The sequence below is a fragment of the Pelodiscus sinensis genome, chromosome 3, assembly GCF_049634645.1.
Source record: "Pelodiscus sinensis isolate JC-2024 chromosome 3, ASM4963464v1, whole genome shotgun sequence".
Lineage (NCBI taxonomy): Eukaryota > Metazoa > Chordata > Testudines > Trionychidae > Pelodiscus > Pelodiscus sinensis.
In genome coordinates this window covers 37143864-37167353 of record NC_134713.1, presented here as the reverse complement: position 1 = coordinate 37167353, position 23490 = coordinate 37143864, and the positions used below count along the sequence as shown (strand labels likewise).

Sequence of the window (23490 nt, the reverse complement as noted above, 5' to 3'; positions counted from 1 at the left end):
GCACACTTCAATAGCCCGATATTTATTAAATTCAAAAATTAAAATTTGACAATGTTGCAATATTAATTAATATTACTTAATGCAGTCAGCATTAACAAAAAGTGAACTCCTTAATATGCTGAAACTCTACTTTTGAATCTAGTTGTCCCCCCCCCCCCCCTAAATACAAAGCTCTTTGCCTGATACCTTTCAATGGCATTCCAGCAAAACAGAGAATTTAACAAAAAATCATTATAATAGTAGCAGACTCTAAAATTCTCGGTCATACAGAGTTAAATAGGTCTTTGTCTGATTTAGGGCCCAGTCCTGTAAACGATCTATATGTGGAGCTCCCACTGACTCCAATTAGAGATTTGCACAATAAAACACTTATGAGAGGGGGCAAAAGGCCCCAGTTCTACTATGGCAGCAGCGCGGATGGACCCTTCCCCTCTTTCCCCCCACACAAGATAAACTAGACTGAATTCAGTAGATCTGTCTTACTAGTCTAATGGGAACCACAATGGGGTGATAATGAGACAGAGACCATGTCCACCTGTTAAAACTCTCATAGGCTGAGGATTATAAAGGTGCAAATATTACTACAAACAGCCCACAGTCTATATGCCTAATATTTAGATCTTTAAATGTGGTGTGATTATTTTAAAATTTCCTTGTAAATTCAAGAAATTAATCCATCCAATTGGATAAACAGGCATTCCTAGCCTGTTCTCAATTTAAAAAGAAACAAATTCTCAAATGTTAATTGCAAAATCCCATTGTGTATATACCAACATTGTCAATAAAATAACTCTCCCCTATGGAAAGTTTAGACTTTTCAGCTAAAAATAGAAAACAGAAATTTTTCTGCTGAAAATTTTTCATTTAAAAGAAAAGATTTAGATTCAGAAACTCATGGGAGTTGTAGTTCAGGTCCCTAGTGCTTCATTCTCTTATATGGTGGGACTCAGAGACTGAACTACCTGTTGGTTTCCTCTCTTATGAAACCACCATGAGAGTCCTTGATTCTGATGTACAGTAGGAGATGTAGACGAGATGGAGACTTCCCAGGAAAGAGGGCACCTGAGAAACGTGTGATTTTGCAGATCACATTGTTTATTATCTTCTAAAAGAACTGAACCCAGCATTCCACTGCTCACAGTTTTCAAGGTGAAAACCAATGGTGCCAAGATTTCATCGAAGTCTACTCTTGTCCTTCCAATCATAGCCATACAGTAAAGGAGTTAAATGAGCCTGGAGTTAAGAGAAAAACTTTCCTACAGCACATTTCTTAGGTGGCTTTCCTTGACTGGTTGCTGCATAGCAGCAGGGTAGTAGAATGCTGGCTACAAAGAGCTTATTACAGGAGTTCTTCTCCTGATTTATTATGTTACGGTTGGTCACAGAGCAGATTTAGTTTGAGATATGGCTGCTGGCTAACTTTACTGATTTCATAGCCAGTCAATCCACATAAGGGTTACTAGAGATTAAGATATCAGAAGGCTCCACCACATTTAAACATCAGGCACTGTTTTACCTCAGCACGTGCTGTTCTACCTCAGCATGTTCAGTAAAGTTCACCCAAGAAGATCCCCACAAGCCTTGTTGTTTTGAAGACACTCTTTTATGACAGTTCTAATTTTTTAATAACAATGCCCAAGGGAAAGACTGGCTGAGGCAGAGAGCTCAGTGTTCACAATGGTCTCTTCTGGCATTAGAATCCATGAATGAAGCCATTGAACAAGATGACAGAAGAGGCCTTGGGAGACAAATTTTGACCAGAGTAGTCTCTAATTATGAATTCCTAGAACTTGATTTGTGACAGTGTTAACGGCATTCACATGCAGTTTTGGGTGTACTCTATTTAACTTAAAGACCTAAATAATCATAGATCACATTGTAGTCACAAGTGTATGTTAAAATAAAACCTGTGATTGTATTAAATCATCATCTAACTTTCTACATAAGCTCAAACCTGGTTCAGTATCTGAATCTTCCTTTGGCACATCATCATAAATCACTTCCTCTGGGTCTAATAACAAAACAGAAACAGTTGAAAAAACTTTTTAGATTTTACTCATGACAACAAAGATTTGGGGGTCTTATTAGCAAGTGTCTATATAATAGCGATACACCCTATTTTCTCATAACATAGAAATAGCAACTGTCTAGGAAGGAGCATGGCGGAAAGGGATCTAGGGATCATAGTGGACCACAAGTTGAATATGAGTCAAAAGTGTGACGCTGTTGCAAAAAAAGCAAATATGATTCTAGGTTGTATCAACAGGTGTGTTGTAAGCAAAACTCGTGAAGTCATTCTGCCGCTCTACTCTGCACTAGTTAGGCCTCAGCTGGAGTACTGTGTCCAGTTCTGGGCACCACATTTCAAGAAAGATGTGGAGAAATTGGAAAGGGTACAGAGAAGAGCGATAAGAATGATTAAAGGTTTAGAGAACATGACCTATGAAGCCAGGCTTCATGAACTGGGCTTGTTTAGTTTGGAAAAAAGAAGATTAAGGGGGGACATGATAGCGGTTTTCAAATATCTAAAAGGGTGTCACAAGGAGGAAGGCGAAAATTTGTTCCTCTTGGTTTCTGAGGACAGGACAAGGAGTAATGGGCTTAAAGTGCAGCAGGGGAGGTTTAGATTGGACATTAGGAAAAAATTCCTAACTGTCAGGGTGGTCAAATATTGGAATAAATTGCCAAGGGAGGTGGTGGAATCTCCCTCTCTGGAGATATTTAAGAACAGGTTAGATAGACATCTGTCAGGGATGGTGTAGACGGAGCTTGGTCCTGCCTTGAGGGCGGGGGGCTGGACTCGATGACCTCTCGAGGTCCCTTCCAGTCCTATTATTCTATGATTCTATGATTCTATGATTTTCTAAGCTTTTGTGTATTTCTTTCCTTTCTTCACTTCCTCTTGACATCACCATGCTAAAGTGTACCCCCTACCCTCCATGCCAGATGTATTCAATTCTTTGTCTCATTCAGTGCTACATCTTCCTTCTTACTTTCTTTTGTTCCAACCCCACCCTAACACACTGCAGCTAGTTCTGAAGCTGCCAGACATAACTGTGTACAGCTTGGCCACCCACAGGAACTCACAGTACTGCCTGGAATCTGACTCCATCTGAGGGGAGGGTTGGCAGGATGGATGCTCCCTGAGAATCTTCATCAACAGCAAGGTAGCAAAAGTGACAGACCTGGCATGTATGTGCTCCCCTAGTCTGCCATGAATTTCTCTGACTCACATAAAAAAAAAAACAGGGCAAAATAAAGTCTTTCGTTAAGCAGTCTAGGCAGGATTACAGGCCCTGAAAAAAAATCAAGAAATTTCTTGGTTTCCTGGGACAGAGTCATTCTGCCCCCAAATATGGACACTAACTCCATCTAGCACACACACTATTTATCAAGACTTATTTTCACAATTTTTCATCATTTTTAACCTTTCGGGAGTTTGAAACTGAAATTGGTTTCCTTGGTCAAATGTTTTCTCCTCCTTTGTGCAAGCCAATTGGATTGTTACTACACGGCTATCATGAAGTCTAACCTGCTGGGCCTCACTGTCAAGAATCCCCTGATATAACTACTTAGGACCCAGACCCTGTCTGCAAGTAATTTAGTGATCATGCTGGTAAACTAAAAAATAGGTTGAGATGATGAAGTAAATTCCCTGCACCCCTCAATTTCTCCATGAGGGACATTTCCAAACCACTGGGAACCATCTCTCTGTCCTATCTGAACTATGTAGTACAGCTCTGGCAGGAAGAATTCTTCTTTAAGCTACCCAGCCTAAGAGACATAGATTCACTCAGGAAGCTAAAGCCTGTTTCCCACATTTGGGATTCATATAGCCTGTCCAGAGTTCTTCATTCCCATCCATCCCACAATGAAGCCAATTGCCATATGTGGCAAACAGACCTGGGCAGTTGTGTAATGCCAGTTTCAGTCTCAAGCAACTCAATCAAGGTACGAATACTCTCCTTTAAGGCAGGCTATGGGTTCCATGACTGCCACTGTTGAAACATAACAGGCCTGCAGCCAAAGAAGTGACTGGAGACTTAATGGAATCATCAGAGGTCAAAAGCAAATTTCCCCACTATAAATCCATCACCTGGGGCCAAAATATTCCTCCATGGCACATGACTCCACTTACTTCAATAAGCACTTCATGTGAGCAGAATTTGGTCTTTATACTAAAAACAGAGAAGCATGTTTTAATTGTTATTATTTAGCTCTGGAACATGTTTGAAAATGCAGGAAAAGATAATGCAGATGTTCCCAGGCAAAAAGCTGTGACTGATGATGACACTGACACAGTGACACTGCTGTGGCTGATTGACACTTACTTTCCATCCATGAGGTATTTGCAGGATCAGCAACCCATTTGGCTAAAGCATCTTCTTCTTTACTGACCTGGTTATCTTCACTTGAAAAAAATCCCACAAAATAAATGCATTAAAAATAATGTGATGTTAGTTTTAAACCATGTGAATAAGTAGCTAAGTTCTACTCATCTTTTTTCTCTCATTCTGAAATTAAAAGGCACTAGAAAACTGTTGGTAGTTCAGACTTAATATGTAAGTTTTATGTTTTTGTTTTTAAGTTCCAAGTGACTTAATATGGAATTAAGATATTAACTTTAGTGCACTGTTAATTTTAAATAAATAAATAAATCATTTATTCTTCATTTTCTAAACAAATTCCTTGTGTTTTGTGCACTTTCCCTGTAAGGCAGAAAATGAAACCTCTCTCTTTCACAGATGTCAAAGAGCCACTTGTAATGGGTTTGTATGTAAAATTGCAATCAGTGCTGATGCTGGTACACAGATTTGGCACCACAAAGCAAATGAAAGCTGAAGTTGTTAAAAAAAAACAAGCAATGCTAACATTAGGCAAGAAAAAATAGAACTAAGAATATAAAAGTAACCAACACAAACTATCTCATGAATTAAGAATTTGCAGATAAATAAATGCTGTGCAACTGCCTATTACCTATTTGGGGGATCCTCAGAGCTCAAAGAATTGCAATTGCCATCTTCAGTTACTGACAGTATGCCCACTAAAAAGAGTAGAAGAAAACAGATTTACCAGAACGCTAGGAGCAAAAAAATTATTTGAATTCAAATATTAGCTTTTAACTTGATTAATAGTAGCAATACTATTAGTTATTTATTATCTGTTCTTATCAAATGTCCTTTAGCTACAGATCTCAATGTGGTTTATGAACACATTTTAACAATAATTAAGATTATTGAGTTTATTATATTCATTTTGCCAATGGGGATACTAAAGCACAGGGGCTCAGCAAGTCAGTGGCAAAGTTGTTAAATGAACTCAGAACTCATGACCAGGGATGAATAACTGTTTTTTCAGTTTGTTAGCAGTTAAAGTAACCTTAAAAATTAGTTCTCAGCAAACCAAGATTGAACATTCAGAAAAATGTCAGTGAACTTGAAAATAATTAACAAGTTTGCTTTGAGTCAAAAAAATGTTTCATTCAACCCAAAATGAACGACTTTGTTTTGATTTAGGACATTTTTTCATAAACGCATGGAAGAGGTGGAGGTGATGCCCACTTATAACTTTTAGTTCAGTTTCCTGGGATGAAGTTGATCAGGTTCAGTCCTCCCCACCTCTCCCACCTGAGGTGGAGAAGAGATGTGAACTTTGGTCTCCCACTTTGCAGGTAAGTGCCTTAACCTATAAAATAATCTGTTATGGGTTTGTCTTTCTCAATCTCTTCTGGTGAAGCTATTCCACTTTGTACCAAATATCTGACAGAGAGAAAGTAAGAATGATTGTGGTGGTCAGGGCACTTACCTGGGAGTCGCAATTTCATGTCTCCACTGACTAAAGGTTGACTACCACTGGGTTAAACTAAATGACAAAAGAAACTGACTCTATAGAAAGGTTTGGTTTTTTTTTTTTAAACGTGTTTGCTCACTGGCTTTGAAGTGGACTGATCACCCCTGAACAGTGTTTCCTTTCAGATGGCCTGTTCCCAATGATACAGAGTTCTTTATGGATTTCTTTCTCTTTAATAAACAAAAATCCTTCCCAGATGATTTAGAGGAAAATTCTGCTTTGTTGTCAGCGATGGGAGTCTCTTTTCAATTGTTAAGAGTTTCCCACAGATTTCAATGAAGAGTACAATATAAAAATTGAGAGGACTATATGGTTTGCTGAAATTAGACTGCATCACTAAAGTAAATTCAAGAGATATTGTACCTTCTTCGTCCACAGATACGCTGCGTATTATGACAGGACTAGAGTATGCCGGCAGCATCAGAGGTAAATTGGATGGTACTGCATAGCCACAAGGCACGGGAACAGAATATCCACCAGACAAGTCAGGGCTTTCACTTTCATCTTGAAGATTGGGTTCTGGTGATGAGGAAGGATCTTTTTCTTGGATTGGTGAAATATTTATGACTGAATATGGATTTACTTTTGTCGGAGCACCCTCTGCACTAGATTCTGTTTGTATTGTCTCAGTTCTGCATATGTTGTCATCTGCTTGACAAATAAAAGACACAGACATTTTCATTTATCACAACTGTTTGTGTGCAAAATTATACTGCATTAAATAGTCACTCTAGTACTTCTATATTGAAGTGGTAGAAGCCATATAAGTGACTCCGAAATTTTAAAATATTTTAAGTATTTATCCTCACAACACCCTGGTGAGTTGTGACCAGGCTATTATCCCCAATTTATAGATATGAACTGACACATTGGGGATGGGGGAGGATGTCCCTTGTGACTTTTAGCTCACTGGTTAAGGTACTCACCTGGGATGTAAGAGACTCCTGGTTCAAATTCTCCCTCCACCATATGAGGAAAATAGATCTGAATAGATTTCTGTCACCTCTCATATGAGTGCCCTAGCCATGGGATAGTTTGATGCAGAGCTCCCTCAGCTTCTTCTCTTGAAGTTGTTCCACTCTTCATAAATAATGAAAGAGTGACTGGAGCAGGGAGAATGGGATCCTGATTCGTCCACCTCTTAGGTGAATGATTCTAAGGGGTGGGTGGGGTGAGCAAAAGGGCCTCCACAGGCCAGATCCCGCACATGGAGGCCCTGCCGCTCCCCTGTCCCCAGGCCAATTAGGGCCTGGAGACTGGGGGAAAGGGCACAAAGTTTCCTCCGCCCTGCCAGGAGCGCGCAGCACTTAGAAGCACCGCACACTCCTGGCAGGGTGGAAGGAGACTTCATGCACTTCCCCACCCGCAAGCCGTGACTGGCCTGCAGTGGAGGGAGCATGTGAAGTTTCCTCCCACTGCTAGGGGCATGGGTGCCTAGGGGGAACTGGAGTGAGGGGGGGCAAAGACTTCGCATGCTCTTCCACCCCAAACCAATCATGGTCTGTGGGTGGGGAAGCAGGAAAGTATATTGGTCCCGCCCCTTCCTGTGCAGCCCCAAGCCATTTAAAAAATTTCTGAAGTGGCTCCAGGCAAAATATTATTGCCCACCCCTGCTCTATAGCCTGGGGGGTTAAATCATACCTATATATGGATGGTCATGGGGAAATGCACTTAACAGAGGTCCACAGGTCCTAACAGTCAATGAAAGAAGGCTTGTTTTCACATATGGGACAAAAGCACGCTCTAGTTATTTTTAAGGACACATCCACTCAGTGCCACCAAACACGTTACCCAAGCTAAGTGAAACCCCCCTTCTACTACAGTTTCATCTTCACAGCCCAGGTCATCAGATCTGGGCCCGTGGGGTTCATGCTACTTCTCAAAAAATAGCCATGTAAACAGCATTTTGAAGTTGTGGTTTTCACTGGAACTCTGGCTCTGAAGATACCCCACTCTCCAGCCTTCAGAGAACTGCAACACACTGTCTGCACAGCCATTGTTAAAGTGCAAATATAAGCCCCACTGGGAGACTCACTTCCATGGATGCACCTACGAGGCTTCCCGAGGGACATCCAGAGATAATCATTATCACTAAGAGAACATAAAGGCCCTATCAGCACAGTAGATGCCTGCACAACATAGGGACGAGAAGACCAATGTCTGGTTTAGGTGCAGCAGGGAATAAGAATTCAGTTAGGGATAATAACTACCCATTCTCATTGTTAAGTCCACAGGTAAGTAAGGAATTTGGGGTAAATTAAATCATTTTCACAGTGCATCTATGGAAATATTTTTTGACTTACAGCATGAAAAATGTCTGATGAATATGGAGCTTGATCTTTACTTGAGAAATAGTGCCATAGCCTATTGGCCACAGAAAGGCTTACCTGTGCAGTTAGTGTCTTCATGTTCTACATGAATCCCAGAGTCTGAAGCAGGTAGCGCAAGTGCTTGTCTGTCTGCTTCTGGTATTTCATCACCGCTATCAAAATCAAATAGTTCTCCTTCTTCCTCCTCTTCATCGTTGCCTTTTGATTCATTTTCTAGAACTGAGCAGAGAGGAAGCATTTTTTTATTAATGAGATGAATAAGCGTTCACTGTTTTGAATGAGGGCTACACAATGAGATCCTAGAATTTTAGGCTCTCTAGAACAACACAGTGCTCAGTAATAGATTTCTAAGACTATAACAGTCTTAGTAATTTTAAAATGCATACCATAATATCTATATAATACAGCATGTCTCTATTTTTAATTGAGACCATCTTAAACAGAACACCTGTTATGAATAAACTTCAACAGCTTCCTTTGAAATCTTTAGAAAAGTTCCAATCTGAAATCTACACTTTTAACCCCTCTTTCCCTTTCCTTATTGATTCCTAACCCCAATGCCAGAAAGGGATTATTGTGATAATTTAATCTGGCCTCCTGCATAACACAGACAATGGAACTCTCCCAAAATAATTCATAGAGCACAGCTTGCAGGAAACACCTAATATAATTTTAAAAATTATTAGCGATGGAAAAGTCCACCATGACCCTCAGTAAATTCTCCCAATGATTAATTCCTCAAAACCACTTAAAATGTATGCCTTACTTCCAATCTAAATTTGTCTAGTTTCTACATTGTGTTATATCTTTCTCTTCTAGAATAAAATAGCCCATTATTAAATATTTGTATCCCCAAAAGTGAAAACTAGGTCAGATTACAAAGGATGAACATAAACAAATAACACAAATATATAGGAACAAAATGAGAAAGGTCAACGCATAAAACAAGCTTAAACTAGCTAGAGACATAAATGGCAAAAAGAAAACAGTCTACAAATACATTAGAAGAGTAAGGACAAGGTAGGCTCATTGCTAAATGAAGAGGGGGAAAAATAACTGAAAAATGTAGAAATGGGAGAGGTGCTTAACAAGGCCAATTGTTAAGAGGAACAAGAGCTGCTAAGAGAACAGGAGCTGCTCCCGTGTCCAGAGGTTGGGGAGCACTATGGGAGCAAGAGCAGCTTGACTGGGGAAGGGAGAGATACAGGGCAGGGATTATACAGAAGGGGAGGGGGAGTTACAATGGCAGCTCACCTACCCCATAGGGCAGGAAGTGGGGAAGGCAGAGGTGACTGGTGGTAGCACACTTGGGGGCACTAGCTCCTATGCCCCTGAAAAAATGTCTAAAGTTGCTAAATAGGGTACCCCACATGCTCCCTGCCTCTGTGGGTGCTCCTCCCTCTGTAAGCACCAGTTGCCCTGGGGGCAGGGGAGGGCTGCCCCACTCAGCAGTCAGAAGGGAATTCTTTCTGTGAATTTTTTTTACTGTTGTAGATATCTGCAAACTCTGGTCTGTTACAGACTAGTAACAATTAATTTGCATATTCGTTATTTTCATATATTTATGATCAATATGCAAATATGCTAATGCAATGTTACCAGTCCACCAAAAGTTTGTGAATGGGTTTGCCAGTCTGCAGCACAAAAAGGGTTGGGAACCACTGGCATAGAGAGTACACTTATAAAGTTTGCAGAGGATACCAAGCTGGGTGGGGTTGCAAGTGCTTTGGAGAACAGGATTATAATTCATAATGATCTGGACACATTGGAAAAATGGTCTGAGGTAAACAGAATGAAATTCAACTAAGACAAATGCAAAGTACTCTACTGAGGAAGGAGCAATCAGTTGCACAAATACAAAATGGGAAATGGCTACCTAGGCAAAAGGACTGCAGAAAGGAATCTGGGTGTCACATTCAAGCTCAATATGAGTCAACAGTGCAACACTGCTACCTTCTTTTTTTCCCCTAGGTATACAGATTTGCATTTAACCATATTAAAACACATATTGTTTATTGTATCCATTTTACCAAGTGATCCAGATCTCTCAGGATCAGTCACCTATTCTCTTCATTATTTACACTTCCCCAATTTTGTGTCATCTACAAACTTTATCAGTGATGATCTTATATTTTAAGGACATTGGTAAAATGCTAAATAGCATGCAGAGACTCCATTCAAAACACATTCATCAATAATGATTCCCTATTTACATTTCTAATCCATTTAATGTGTACCATGTTATTTTTAGATATGCCCACTCAAACTTTGGTTTCTCTGCTGAGACTTCCAATACCATTTAGTACCCATGTGATAGCAGAAACTCTCTTCAGGGACCATCAAATACCTATCAGACAGTACTGAGTAATGCTCTGTGCCAACTTGATCTGGCTTTGAGTGAGTGACCTAGGATGAAATGCTCTCTATTCTGTTAGCAAGCCCACAGGACAACAGCACCTAACTTTAAAACTCATGACCTTTGTAAAAGTAACAGCTAAATCAATTACATTACTCCTCTTGTGACCCACCAAACTGGAAGAGCTCCTTGAGTCTCCCCAGGAAAACCTGATAGGAGAGATGCAGAAGGATGTGTTCCCCCCACATAGACCCTTCAACCTTTTTGGCAGAGACTGGTCTCAAAAGTTTTATAGGGTAGGAACTGGGATCCAGCTGCTGGTTGTGTCACTATTCTTGTGTGACCACATCATCATGGACACCGCATTACAATTTAAATCTGCCACAGTAAAGCCCCTACTCTTCAAAGAACTGAGGCAATGGCAGCTCCTGCTCCTACTAGAGCCATAGTACCAGGACAATGGTGGGCATAGCGGAAGCAGAATGAAGACGCCTGCTAAAGCAGTGGTATCTTTTCCAACAATTTCTCTTTTCTAGGGGTCACCAGGACATAAAAGGGTAGAGGCACACCTTACCCTTTCCACTCTGTGCCTGCCATAAAACCCTAGCCCAACTGCCAGAAACCACCATGAAATGGATAGAATTACTAGTGGACTCGTCTGCCCTATTCCCACAAACCCTCTCCCTTCTCCCAGAGGCTTTTCCACAGGAGGTTTCATTCCATAACATATTTTAAAGGACATAGTTTTCAATAGCATATTAAGTGTTCAAGAGAAGTAAAATTCACTATTTTTTCTTCAGGTAATACAAGGTAAAAGCAAACTGCTGTAGGGCTTATTAAATCTTCCAAGTTTTGATGATTTTATCAGTATCTTCACCAGCTAGGACATGCTCAGTATCCTTATAATAAAACCCCCCCACAGTTCACAGCGCTTAACTGTTTAGATTGTCATGGTTAAAAGCATTCTTGCAAGACCTTCAGTTTCTTCAGGATGACAGAGCATATTTTATTACTATATAACAACAACAAGACCTTTCATACAGTCCTTCTCGGGGGGGGGGGGGGTTATCTTTTTTTAAAGGAACAGAGATGTTTTAGGAGCTTGCTTACGTATTTTGTGGTTGAGACAACAGGACACAATTTCACGCCATTTTATTCATGTGCTTTATATATTTGTATTTGTGCACAACAGGATTTTTTCCTCTCAAATTTATAAAATTCTATGATGCTGATCGAGCATCTACTGCAGACAACAGAAAGGCTTCTGCTGACCTCAGTGAGCTTTAGATTAGGCCTAGGTGACCAGTTTTGAGTTACCAGATGGGAGGAGGATCATGGCCTTCAGTTTTTTCAGATTCTTTACTTGCTGTGAGAAAGATCAAATCTCAACTCTTGTGCAAAGTCTGAGTATTCTTGTTTGGTGTGTGTATGAAGTTGGTATGTAAGTGGATAAGTGCAGCTGATAATATACATAGCTGCCTGTGCTGCTGCTATCCATCAAACTTCTTACCAAGCTATGCATGTAACAGCAGGTCCTGATGATCTTACTCTGATTCTTGTCTAGCTTGCATCTTGTGTAGCCATTTATATCTGAATAAAGTGGTGTAAACCACTAGCAGAAGTGTGAGTGAATCAGGCCCATAAAGTGAAATTTAGGGCCCTGGAATAACATGTTTGTTGTGACCCTCCCTTCCTATTTCGTTATTTACACAGACATTATGCATGTTTTGAAAGAGCCTGCGCTCAAGGCCATGGTATCACTGGGCCACCTTGCCATCCTACAGTGGAGAATTCTGATTTGGTATAAATGGTTACAAAACGGACCCAGACAGTGGAAAATGTGGCCTAATGGAAAGGAAAAGAGAAGTGGAAAAAAAAAAGACAGAAAACAGATTTAAGACTAGATTTATTCATCAGGAAACAACAGGTCTATTCCATCACACCAGCTTTACACTGTTGTAGTTTGGATGTGAATGTAGCCCAGACAAGAAAGGCCACCTCCATAAAATGTATCTCGGACATTGTAAAGTGGAAGGAGCAAAAGGGTGAATAGCTGATCAGTCAATGCAAGGTATGAAAGCAAGATTATGATCCAGAGAAGAATTTTCAAACGAGCCTCAGTAAGCAAAAAGTACAAGTCTCATTGATTTTCAACAGGACTTGTGCTTCTCACTTTCTGAAGCACTTCTGAAAAGTCCAGTTTTTTTACTCCACTCTCTGTTTTTTTATAAAATATTAAATTTCCCCTCAAGTAGGGATGTTAAAATTAGGTTAATTAATTAATCGAATAGTTGATGGAATTTCCATTGACTATTCAATTAGTCGATAAGGGCGCTTCCGCTTTGAAATGTAGCGAGAGCCACCCAGCTGTTGCTACATTTCAAAGGAGGAAGTGCTGCACCGCGCTCCGCCTTTGAAATGTACAAGAGCGCCAACAGGGACTCTTGTGCATTTCAAAGTTGGAATGCCACCGATGCGCCCCTGCCCCCTCCCACAGAGCTGGAGCTGGGGGAAACTGGCTTTTAAGGCAGCTCCCACCAGCACCCTCTCCGTTTCCCCCTCTCCTCTTGCTGCCTCTTTCTGATAGAGGCAGCAAGGGCAGGGCGGGGGAAGCAACTAGTTGACTAGTGCTTATCAGATAGTCAACTAGTCGATTAGTCACTTACATTCCTACCCTCAATGCATTATTGAAATGACCTCTGCACAGAACTTGAAGAGCTCAGTCAGCAGAAGCGCTCCCACGCACACCAGTCTAGTGATTAAAGGAAGAGGGGAATAAAGAAAGAGAACACTCTGTATCATATTACACATATTTTACCAACGGATCTGTAGACTAGAGATTCCCCTTCAGGACATTTTAGTCTTTTGGCACTGCCATGTTCCTTCCTTTCCTCTGTACAAACATGAATAGCTTTAAACCTTAACATGTAATGATCCCCTGAATCTAATAGTTAAAATGTTACTCCTTTAAGTCTTAAGCTTGAGGGCACATTGTTTCACTTGAAACATAAAAACCCATATTATAAACACAACATATAAACCCATAATTATATTTATACAGAAACTACATCTAAACTTTATTTGGTTTTAAAAATAAGTATTCTTTTAATCAAATTGAAACCATTATAACTATTTAAGAAAAAAATATGTCTGGTTGTGTGCTTTTCAGCCAAGCAAAGGGCATTCCCTAGCAATTGTCAAACAGACTAAGGACCAACTTCTGTGGTGAGGGAGAGAAACTTAGGAGTTCATAGAGACCTGAAGAAGAGCTCTGTGTAAGCCTGAAAGCTGGTCACTCACACCAATAGAAGTTGGTCCAATAAAAGATATAACCTCACCCACTTTGCATTTCTAATATCTTGGGACTAACATGGCTATAACAATGTGTATACCAGAAAGACAGCAAGAGAACCTTTTAGCTTATACAGGTTTCAACCATTTCAAGGGAGTTACCCAGCAGCTCTCAAATCTTGTTGGTCCCCTTCTGATAACAAAATTACTAAACACAGGCAGGGGAAGGGGGAGTTGAGGGGGAAGAAAGAACTGAAGCAGAGCTGATATGTGCCTGCCCTGATAACCTCATTAAAACAGGGTTGTGACTCAGTTTGAGAACTGCTGGTTTATGCAGTGCAGAGGAAAAGAGTCATAGTTAATGTGCTGGACTGGGACTCAGGAGATCCAAGTTTGACCTTGAGCAAGTCACTTAAATTCCTTTTGTCACTGTTCTTCATCTGCACAATGAAAGTGGTAGTACTTCCTGTGGGTCTCTTTTCTGCAGGTCATAAGCTCCTTGGAGCACAACAGGGTCCTTGTCTTGGCGAAGGCTTCTAGATGCTACGGCATAAAACACATAACAGCAACAGTAAAAGGAAAAGACGACTCAGGCCCAGGCTATTCCATCATGTACTTATCCTTTCCTTTTGTTACATGCAGTAACAAGACCCAAAATTAGTTCTCAATCTTTAGCAAATCAATTTTTCAAACTTCAAATATGGATTTCTGTTTATTAAGCAGGAAGAATTTGCTCAAGTAGATCCTGCCCATTTAATTATTTTATACTTTTATTAGGGGAATTGTATTGCTTACACTTGCTTAGACACTCAAGCAATGTAGAAAGCCAACATACCGGTTTATAAATAGATCAGTTAGGCCATGCCTACACTAGGAAACTATTCTGAAATAACTAAATTCTACTTCATAGCGTCCGATTTTAAACAAATTGAAATAGCATGTCCCCTCTATGAGGAAGCCTAAAAATTAATCTGGTACAGGCTCCATTAGTACGGATGTGCTACCTCGACTTACAGCCCTAAGAAGCACTGAGGAGTAATTAGTTTGAATCTCTGGGGAGTAGTTATTTTGAAATAACGGCACTGGAGCATCCACACTACCACTATTTTGAAATAACTATTTCAAAATTGGTGTTAGTCCTCGAGAAAAGCGGGATTTCTAAATAAGCAACCCACTATTTTGAAATAATGGGCTTAGGAGTGTAGGCACCCTGCTTATAAATTCAACCTTTTCAAGGGGGATTACTTTGAAATAAAGCCCTTATTTAGACTAGGGCTTAGAAATAAACCCAAGCAAGCCCTGGATCTGAATCGTTTCAAAGGTAAAGCAAGTTCAGATACAATATGTAGCCTGCATGAAAGCTCACGCTAACTCTCCAGCCACAAGACACTCCCACGCTTCAAACTAGTTCATCTTAAAGTCCAGACTTTGCACCTGAAGCCTATTTCTTTTTAATGCAGCCTATAGAAGGGACACCATCATGTTAAAGAAAGTGGTAATTTGAAATAAAGGGAAATTACCCCCATGCCCTGTTTCACAGTGGAAGATTTACAACCAAGGGTTGTACTGCAGCTGCTTTCTCTAAGGATTTCCACCTAAAGAAACAAAGCTTATGGCCAAATAAATGTGTTAGTCTTTAAGATGCCACAGGAGGACCCCTCAATGTTTTGGCTGAAACAGACTAACTTGGCTATCCCTCTGAAATTTGTTAAAGCTGAGGATCCAAAGCACCCTTCCACTGGAGGAATGAACTGGCTCGGAAAAAACTCTCAGCTACCCTGGTCTCGCCTATCATGCCAGAAGTGCCCATTTTGTGTGCTGCAATAATTCCCTACAGACATATGAACAGGCATATAATTTATTTCTGCCACTAGGATGTACTGCAAGGGTTTATGAAGGCAGACACCAGATTAAATTTTGAATCAAATCTGACCAGACAGTACTGTCTCTTTCAAACTCAGTGCATTTCAGAAAGCCTTAGCTCCTGAGAGCATGTGATGAGGTAAGACATTCAGCATTCTGTTAAAGAAAGTAGCTTTCTAGCTTTTGTGGTTTCAGAAAAGATCTAGAAAATGTGGCTCCAGCAGCTAAATAACCACAAGGCAAATAAAGACCCAAAATGTTTTTTTTTAATGTAATGATTCTTAAGCCAATTTCATGATGATCTAGAACCTCATTCATAATTTTGGAATTCACAGTGTTGTTAATATGGCATCAATATAAAATGTCCTAAGTGACAAACATCACCTTAGATTATAAATCGGTTTGGAACAAACCTAATTTTATGTATACCTCATTCATTTTTCTCATCTTGAACAAAAACAGATTAATAATTTACATTTCAGCTATCACCATCCTACAGTTAAAAAACACAGCCAGGGAGTATTTATTTCTTTAAAAACTATTTCCATTTGTAGTTTGAACATATTATGAACACATTTCTATTTGTGTGATACAGAAACTTGTTTTGTTTCCAAACATGTTCCGAAATTGAGCTTTGTCTCTTTGCAAGTTAGATTTATGTATGAATGTATAATTTACAGGATAAATGAATATAATTGATAACATGACACACAAAATAATTATGGACAGTTTTGTGCAATATATTATTTAATGAAGTTACTTAGAACAGGCCTCAGGGAAAAAACAGAGAATGTTTATACAGGCAGTCCCCGAGTTACGCGGATCCGACTTATGTCGGATCCGCAGTTACGAACGGGGCCGTTCCTCTCCCTGGTCTCCAGCAGACCAGGGAGAGGAAGCAAAGCGGCGGAACACGTGGGCAGCGGACAGGGCTGTCCGCTGCCCACGCGCTCCGAGGCTTGGCTCTGCCTTGCCTCCCCCCCCTCCGTCCCCCTGGTCTGCAGACCAGGCGGACGGGGGGGGGGGGGGGAGGCAAGGCAGAGCCAAGCCGCGGAGCGCCCGGCCAGCTGACAGCCCAGATGCGTCTGGGCTGTCAGCTGTCCGCGTGTTCCGTGGCTTTGCTCCCCGTCCCCCTGGTCTGCAGACCAGGGGGACGGGGAACAAAGCAGAGCAAAGCCACGGAGCCCGAGGGCAGCAGGACAGCCACAGCGCGTCTGGGCTGTCCCGCTGCCCCCGTGCTCCATGGCTTTGCTCCGGACACCTGTGGTACAGCAGCTGGGGCGCTGCCAGTTGGTCCCGTAGCACCGCTCTGGCCGCCACTGGACCAACCGGGCAGCACCCCAGCTGTTCTGCCCCAGGCGTCCTGATTCAGCCACTGCTGGTCAGATTCAGCAGCGGCTGAATCAGGACGCCTGGGGCAGAGCAGCTTGGGTGCTGCTGGGTTGGTCCAGTAGCGCCGAGGAGCGGCGGCGCTACTGGACCAACCCAGCAGCACCCCAGCTGCTCTGCCCCAGGCGTCCCCAAGTCAGCCGCTGCTGAAACTGACCAGTGGCTGACTACAAGAAGCCTCTGCCCCGGGCTTCCTGGAATCAGCCGCTGATCAGTTTCAGCAGCAGCTGACTTGGGGATGCCTGGGGTTCTTAAGTTGAATCTGGACGCCAGTTCCGACTTACATACAGATTCAACTTAAGAACAAACCTACAGTCCCTATCTTGTACGTAACCCGGGGACTGCCTGTACAGACTAGGTTGTGAGTAGCTAAACTTAACATGCACTGTAACGGTCTCTTTCTGGCTGTGCTGCCACTTACAAAGTTGTGCATTCAGTTATTCTGAATTTCCTTAAACTACATATAAGAAATATAAAAATAATAAAGAATGTAAAGTAAATACAGATTCTTTTTTGGGGGGAGGAAGGGGCAGGAAGACAGAAAAAGTACAGGGAGAACAGGTGGTAATGTTTTCACAGGAGATTTTTATGATGGTTATTTTATAAGACTTCAAAATTACTCGTCACTATGAAGTTTGTGCACCTTGCTGTCCTATTCAAACACACGATCTTATTATTGTCACCCTTGTCCTTCCTCCACATTTCCCTTCTACTGCTCCTTATCTTTAATTATTATAGCTTAAATAAAAAGAATCAGATAAGCTTTTCAAGTCCCTCTGTGGTTGTACAGCACTTATTACAATGAGGCCCAATTCCCACTGAGTATTTTGTGTTCTATAGTAGAAATTTGCACCTACTTAGATATAAACCAGGGCTGGGCAATATACGGCTTGGGGGCCAGATCCAGCCCACGAAGCCGCCAGATCCAGTCCATGGACTACCCTGTTGGGACCCTGAGGCACACAGCTGTTGTGGGTTTAAAGCACAGTCGGCCACTCTGTTCAGGGGGGAGGAGCTTCATGTGATCTCTGCCCCCAGTATAATCCTCAGCTCCTATTGGCCAGAAACAACTGGCCAACAGGAACTGAGAGATTGGCCTGGGGGATGAGGTCAGCACAAGCCTCTTCCTCCTCCCGGAGCTGAGAGCCACGTGGAGGGAACAGCCTGCAACCCTAAGCGATCTGGGGCTGCAGCAGACAGGGAACTCAGCCTGCCTTGGGGTGCTGCAGAGCTGCTGGCTTAGGTAAGCATCACCTAGCCAGAGCCTGCCTGTGGCACCTCAGCCAATCTTACACCCCAACTCCCTCCCCGAGGTCACCATCCAAACCCTCTGCACCCCCCTGCTCCAGGTCACAACACCCTGCCAGGTCCTGTATCACCTCCTAATACCCCCCTCCCGCAGACCAGAATCCTCTCCTGCACTCAAAGACCCTCTCAGACCCAGCACCCAATCCAAGTCACAGCCCTCTCCTTCACCCAAACCCTCTCTCAGGCCTCACATCGTGTCCTGCACCCCAGTCCCTTACCCCATACACACTTCTGCACCCAACCTCCTCCACAGAAAAGTGCAGCCCCTGACCACTTTCCAAAATCTTGGAGTGGCTCTCCACCAGAAATTATTGCCCACCCCGATATAAACAAACTGTAATCCAGTCAGTGAGACTACATTGTCAACAATGAATGACACGCTGTAGATTGCCTAGTACATAATGAGAATGATAGCGAACAAAATGGTGGTATAGTGATAACCATCATGTATGGATGGATCAGAAAATAGATGCAAATGGATTACTAAGACAAAGAAGCATAATTTGGACCTATTTGGCATGTAGTGGCAGCACAAAATGAATAATTGTATTTAGTCTTCTTACACACCCAACTCCCACAGAAAAAAAAGTATTTTTTTAAAAAAAAGGAAAGGAAAAATTCATCCATGTGGGGTGGGATAGGCAGTTTTACTTGCACTGCTTTTCTACTGCTGAATCTAGCTTAGAGATGGCCATGTTCTTCATGTTTTCTTCCGCAAAAGCCTTTTGGATTGGTCAAATATTTGAAATGCTATTGTCAACAAGTTTCCTGCAAATCAAGTTCTTTAAATATTTTCATGATTTACTTATAAATACCTAAGAACAACCAAAAGTTGAATAACCAACTACTGTACATTAATATGTCCCCTGGACAGGTATGCATTCAGCCACCATAAAAGCTGTCAAAAATTGTGATTATTCTCCAATTCACCAAGCTGAATCAAAGGAAACCAGCAGGAATCATGATCCCAATGCATATTACTTAGCCATGGGACTATGCAAGAGATGACTTAACTGGTACAGCCCTGTGCTGATATAAAATTTGTATCCTCGTCCACAAAAATGAGCCACAATATGCGCATCCAGGATGTGGACACCCATAGATATAAAGCGGCTATCTGCAAATGTCCTCAGTTCCAGACACAAACATTTGTATATACATCCATAGCCCAAAAATATGAGCAGGAGACACCTGCATCCACATCTGCAGATGTGAATACCCATGGATATAAAGTGGATTTGCAGAGCTCTAATTAGCCCTCTTCTAAGAGTGGGCAGTGAAAGTGTTTACTGACTTACTGGCTTCTTGAATAGGGTTGACAGATGGTTTCAACAAAAATACCGAACAGCTTCCCCCTTCCTGCCCCTCTCCCCAGCAAAAAAAAAAAAAAAAAAAACCACACCAGGGAGAAATTCTATTGAGGAGAGGGAAGGGGGGGGGGGGGAGAGACAAAAAAAAAGGACCCCAACAGTTAAGCAAAAATATAATATAAAAATAAAATATGATAAAATAAACAGCATTAAATTAGGAAGAGGAGAGATTGAGCACTAAGACCCAGGTGAGGCATTGCTTCCCCTTGCTCCGGTCTTGAGGTTTTTTGCCACCGGCCAACTTTTTCTTTTAGTCGAGCCACAAGGGAGCTTCCCTGCGGAACCAGGTAAGCAGGGGGGCTGAGGCCGGGGGAATCCGGGGGCTGGGCCCAGTTGCCAAGTGTGTTTAGGGTTGCCAAGTGTCCAGTATTTTCACCTCCTGGCAGGAATAAAAACCCAGAAAATACCGGACATTTCAAGTATCTGGTATTTTCCTAATTTTTTTACCAGACAGGAGGCGAAAATACCGGACACCTGGCAACCCTATTCTCGAAACCAGCTTAGTTCTTGTGTGTGTGTGTGTGTGTGTGTGTGTGTGTGTGTGTGTGTGTGTGTGTGAGAGAGAGAGAGAAAGAGAGAGAGAGAGAGAGAGGAGGTGCTTTTTATGTAAATGTGGACCACAAGGGAGAAAATGCACTCCTCATGGTCCCCCAAGTAAGCAGGAATTCAGCCCCAGCCTTCCCCCAGCCAGCCAGAGCATGGGGGAGGAAGGCTTGGGGAGCACACCACAGCTGCCTTCCCCTGGCTAGCCGGAGCTTGCTTACTTGGGGGACCTTGGGGAAAAGTTTTCACGCGCTTTGCTTCCCCTCCCCCCATGTATGGGCCTGTGTCTGCAGTGGTAGAGAGGGGCACAAAAAAATGGTACTGGCCCAAATCAAGTAGCTTTGGTCAAAGATAGCTCTCAGCTACATAGGAAGTAGTTTCACTCAAGTAATAGAGTAGAATTTTGACCAATGTTGCCTCTCTCCATCCCCTTCTCTGTGTGTGGAAATAGAGTACAGGAGTGGGGGGAGGGACACCCTGATATCAGCGCCTCCCCCCCTTCTTACCCTCACGCCCTGCAGAGCAAACAAGAGGCTCCTAGAAGGGCAGCTTCAAGGCAGAGAACAGAAGCAGCATGACACTGGGTGGAGAGGCAACTGAACTGCCAGCATTTGATAGCTTCTTTGCCAAATCAGTCAGAATCACCTGTCAGAGGCTCCAAGATCTACCAGTAGATCCTGATCTACCAGTTGGTGACAACTAACTTAGGGTATGTCTACACTACCCTCCTAGTTCGAACTAGGAGGGTAATGTAGGCATACCGCACTTGCAAATGAAGCCCGGGATTTGAATTTCCCGGGCTTCATTTGCATAAGCGGGGAGCCGCCATTTTTAAAACCCCGCTGGTTCGAACCCCGTGCAGCGCGGCTACACGGGGCTCGAACTAGGTAGTTCGAACTAGGATTCCTATTCCGAACTACCGGTACACCTCGTAGTTTAAACTGGGTTTAAACTGCAACAAGGGAGGTTTAGGTTGGACATTAGAAAAAAGTTCCTAACTGTCAGGGTAGTCAAACACTGGAATAAATTGCCCAGCGAGGTTGTGGAATCTCCATCTGTGGAGATATTTAAGAGTAGGTTAGATCTCTATGAGGGATCATCTAGACAGTATTTGGTCCTGCCAGGAGGGCAGGGGACTGGACTCGATGACCTCTCGGAGTCCCTTCCAGTCCTAGTATTCTATGATTCTATGATCCTGAAGGGTCTGTCTGCTCATCATGGCTGGGGAAGCTGGTCAGGAGGAAAGACACTGGAGGGGAGCTTCTCAGGATCAGTGGAAGGAAAAAGAGAGAGAGTCCTACATGTGCGCCTTCTCTTTATATAGTGTCTGAATGGTTCCTGTGACTCATTCACCTTGTCATCAGGGAGCATGCCCAGACTTCCCTTTATCCAGCAGAGAGCATGCCCATACTGTGATGACTCATTGCCATGTGGTCCATTTTTCCAAGCCTTCTTCAAACACACTCACACTCTCTCTCCATTCACTCAGGCTGTGTCCAGACTCAGGGTTTTTTTCAAAAAAAGTAGCCTTTTTTCGAAAAAACTTCACCTGCGTCTAGACTACAGCTGCGTTCTTTCAAAATTAAATCGAAAGAACGCGGCTTTTCTTTCGACAGCGGTAAACCTCATTTCACGAGGAAGAATGCCTTTTTTCAAAAGTGCTCTTTCGAAAAAAGGCGTTCTTGAATGCCAACAGGGCTTTTTAGAAAGAGAGGTTCCAGACTCACTCACTGCTTTCTTTCGAAAAAGCGGCTTGCTTTTTCGAAAGTTCCGCTTGCAGTCTAGACGCTCTTTTTCAAAAGAGGCTTTTTCGAAGTATCTTTCGAAAAAGCCTCTTTCGAAAGAGGCTTGCAGTCTAGACATAGCCTCAGGGGAGAATGCATCTTAGGGAAAGTTACAAGCAAGGTGGCTGCATGTTACAAAGATTACAAAGTTGCGGTTTACAGTAAATTTGAGAGTTACACAGATTACAAGGATCATAAATTGCAGTTTAAAATCTTAGACCTCACAGTTTGGTGTAGCTTTAGAAAATCCATGTATATAAATCTAGTGAGCTCAGGCAGAAGCTTTTTTATGCAACTCAGCCCATGTTCTATTTTTTCAAAAAACTGATTTGTGCCCTTTGCTACTTTCCCAGGAGCAGCACCAGGGCTGACAGCACCAGACAGATTTAAACCTGGAACCTCTGAAGCAGAGTATATGCACCTCTACCCTCTGAGCTAAAAGCCAGCTGGCTCCCAGCCCATGCTGTAGACGTCTCTTGGTCCTAACTGTTGCTGTGGTCCAGGTACCAATTGCATTGCTCAGTAACCACACTAGGGCTGTGTCTAGACTACATGCCTCTGTCGGCAGAGGCATGTAGATTAGACAGATCAGCAAAGGCAAATGAAGCCGCGATTTAAATGATCGCGGCTTCATTTACATTTACATCCATATCCCCCAACACCATCAACTCCTGTGTTTTGAATAATTTTGTCTTATTTTTAAAAAGCCTCATCCACATATTCTTCCTGGTTAGGTGATCTAGAACAGATACCTACCATGACATCATAAGATCATACATACTGGGTCAGATCAAAGGTCTATCTAATTCCCACATCCTATCTTCCAACAGTGGCCAGTTACAGGTACCCCAAAGGATAATCAAGTGATCCAGCCTATGCCGCCTAGTCCCAACTTCTGATAAACAGAAGTTAGGGACTCCAGTCATGTGCATCCTGGTAAATAATCATTGATGGACCTATCCTCCATGAATTTATCCAGTTCTTTTTTAAACACTCTTATTGTCTTGACCGTCACAATACCCTCTGGCAAAGAGTTTCACAAGTTGGCTGTGCTTTGTGTGAAAAAAATACTTCCTTCTGTTTGTTTTAAACTTGCTTCCTGTGACGGGGTGTACCAGCCCTGCACTGGATCTGAAGCACTCAACCGGGGCTATCTGGCTGAGAGAGCCCCACCCCCATTCCTCTGCTGGGCATGTTCGAGCTGGAGGACCAGTATAAGGGCCAGTGGAGCAGCTCAGTCAAGGCTGACCACCACAGAGGAAAGAGCTGCTGCAGGAGCTCTGGAAGAAGAGTGGCAGACAGATGGAGCCATGAAAGTCAGCCAGAGGAAAATGGCGGGAGAAGCCCTGAGACCAGAGAGGAAGCCAACACCAGGGAGGCTGGTAGGAAGTAGCCCAGGGCAGGGA

The 23490-nt window shown here is 42.5% G+C and overlaps 1 protein-coding gene across 6 annotated transcripts in view; it reads right to left on the bottom strand.

Moving 5' to 3' along the window:
- Positions 1 to 23490, bottom strand: part of ARHGEF10 (Rho guanine nucleotide exchange factor 10) — a 167272-nt gene that overhangs the window by 113241 nt on the left and 30541 nt on the right. For 5 of the 6 annotated variants that reach the window (XM_075923594.1, XM_006137773.4, XM_006137774.4 and 2 more), the window contains 5 exons: positions 8238 to 8399; positions 6214 to 6501; positions 4978 to 5044; positions 4332 to 4411; positions 1955 to 2011 (listed from right to left, as the gene is read on the bottom strand). In XM_075923594.1, coding sequence (XP_075779709.1) covers positions 1955 to 2011; positions 4332 to 4411; positions 4978 to 5044; positions 6214 to 6501; positions 8238 to 8399 — 654 coding nt within the window. The remainder of the gene's footprint in view (positions 1 to 1954; positions 2012 to 4331; positions 4412 to 4977; positions 5045 to 6213; positions 6502 to 8237; positions 8400 to 23490) is intronic. The other variant, XM_075923593.1, reaches the window with a different exon arrangement.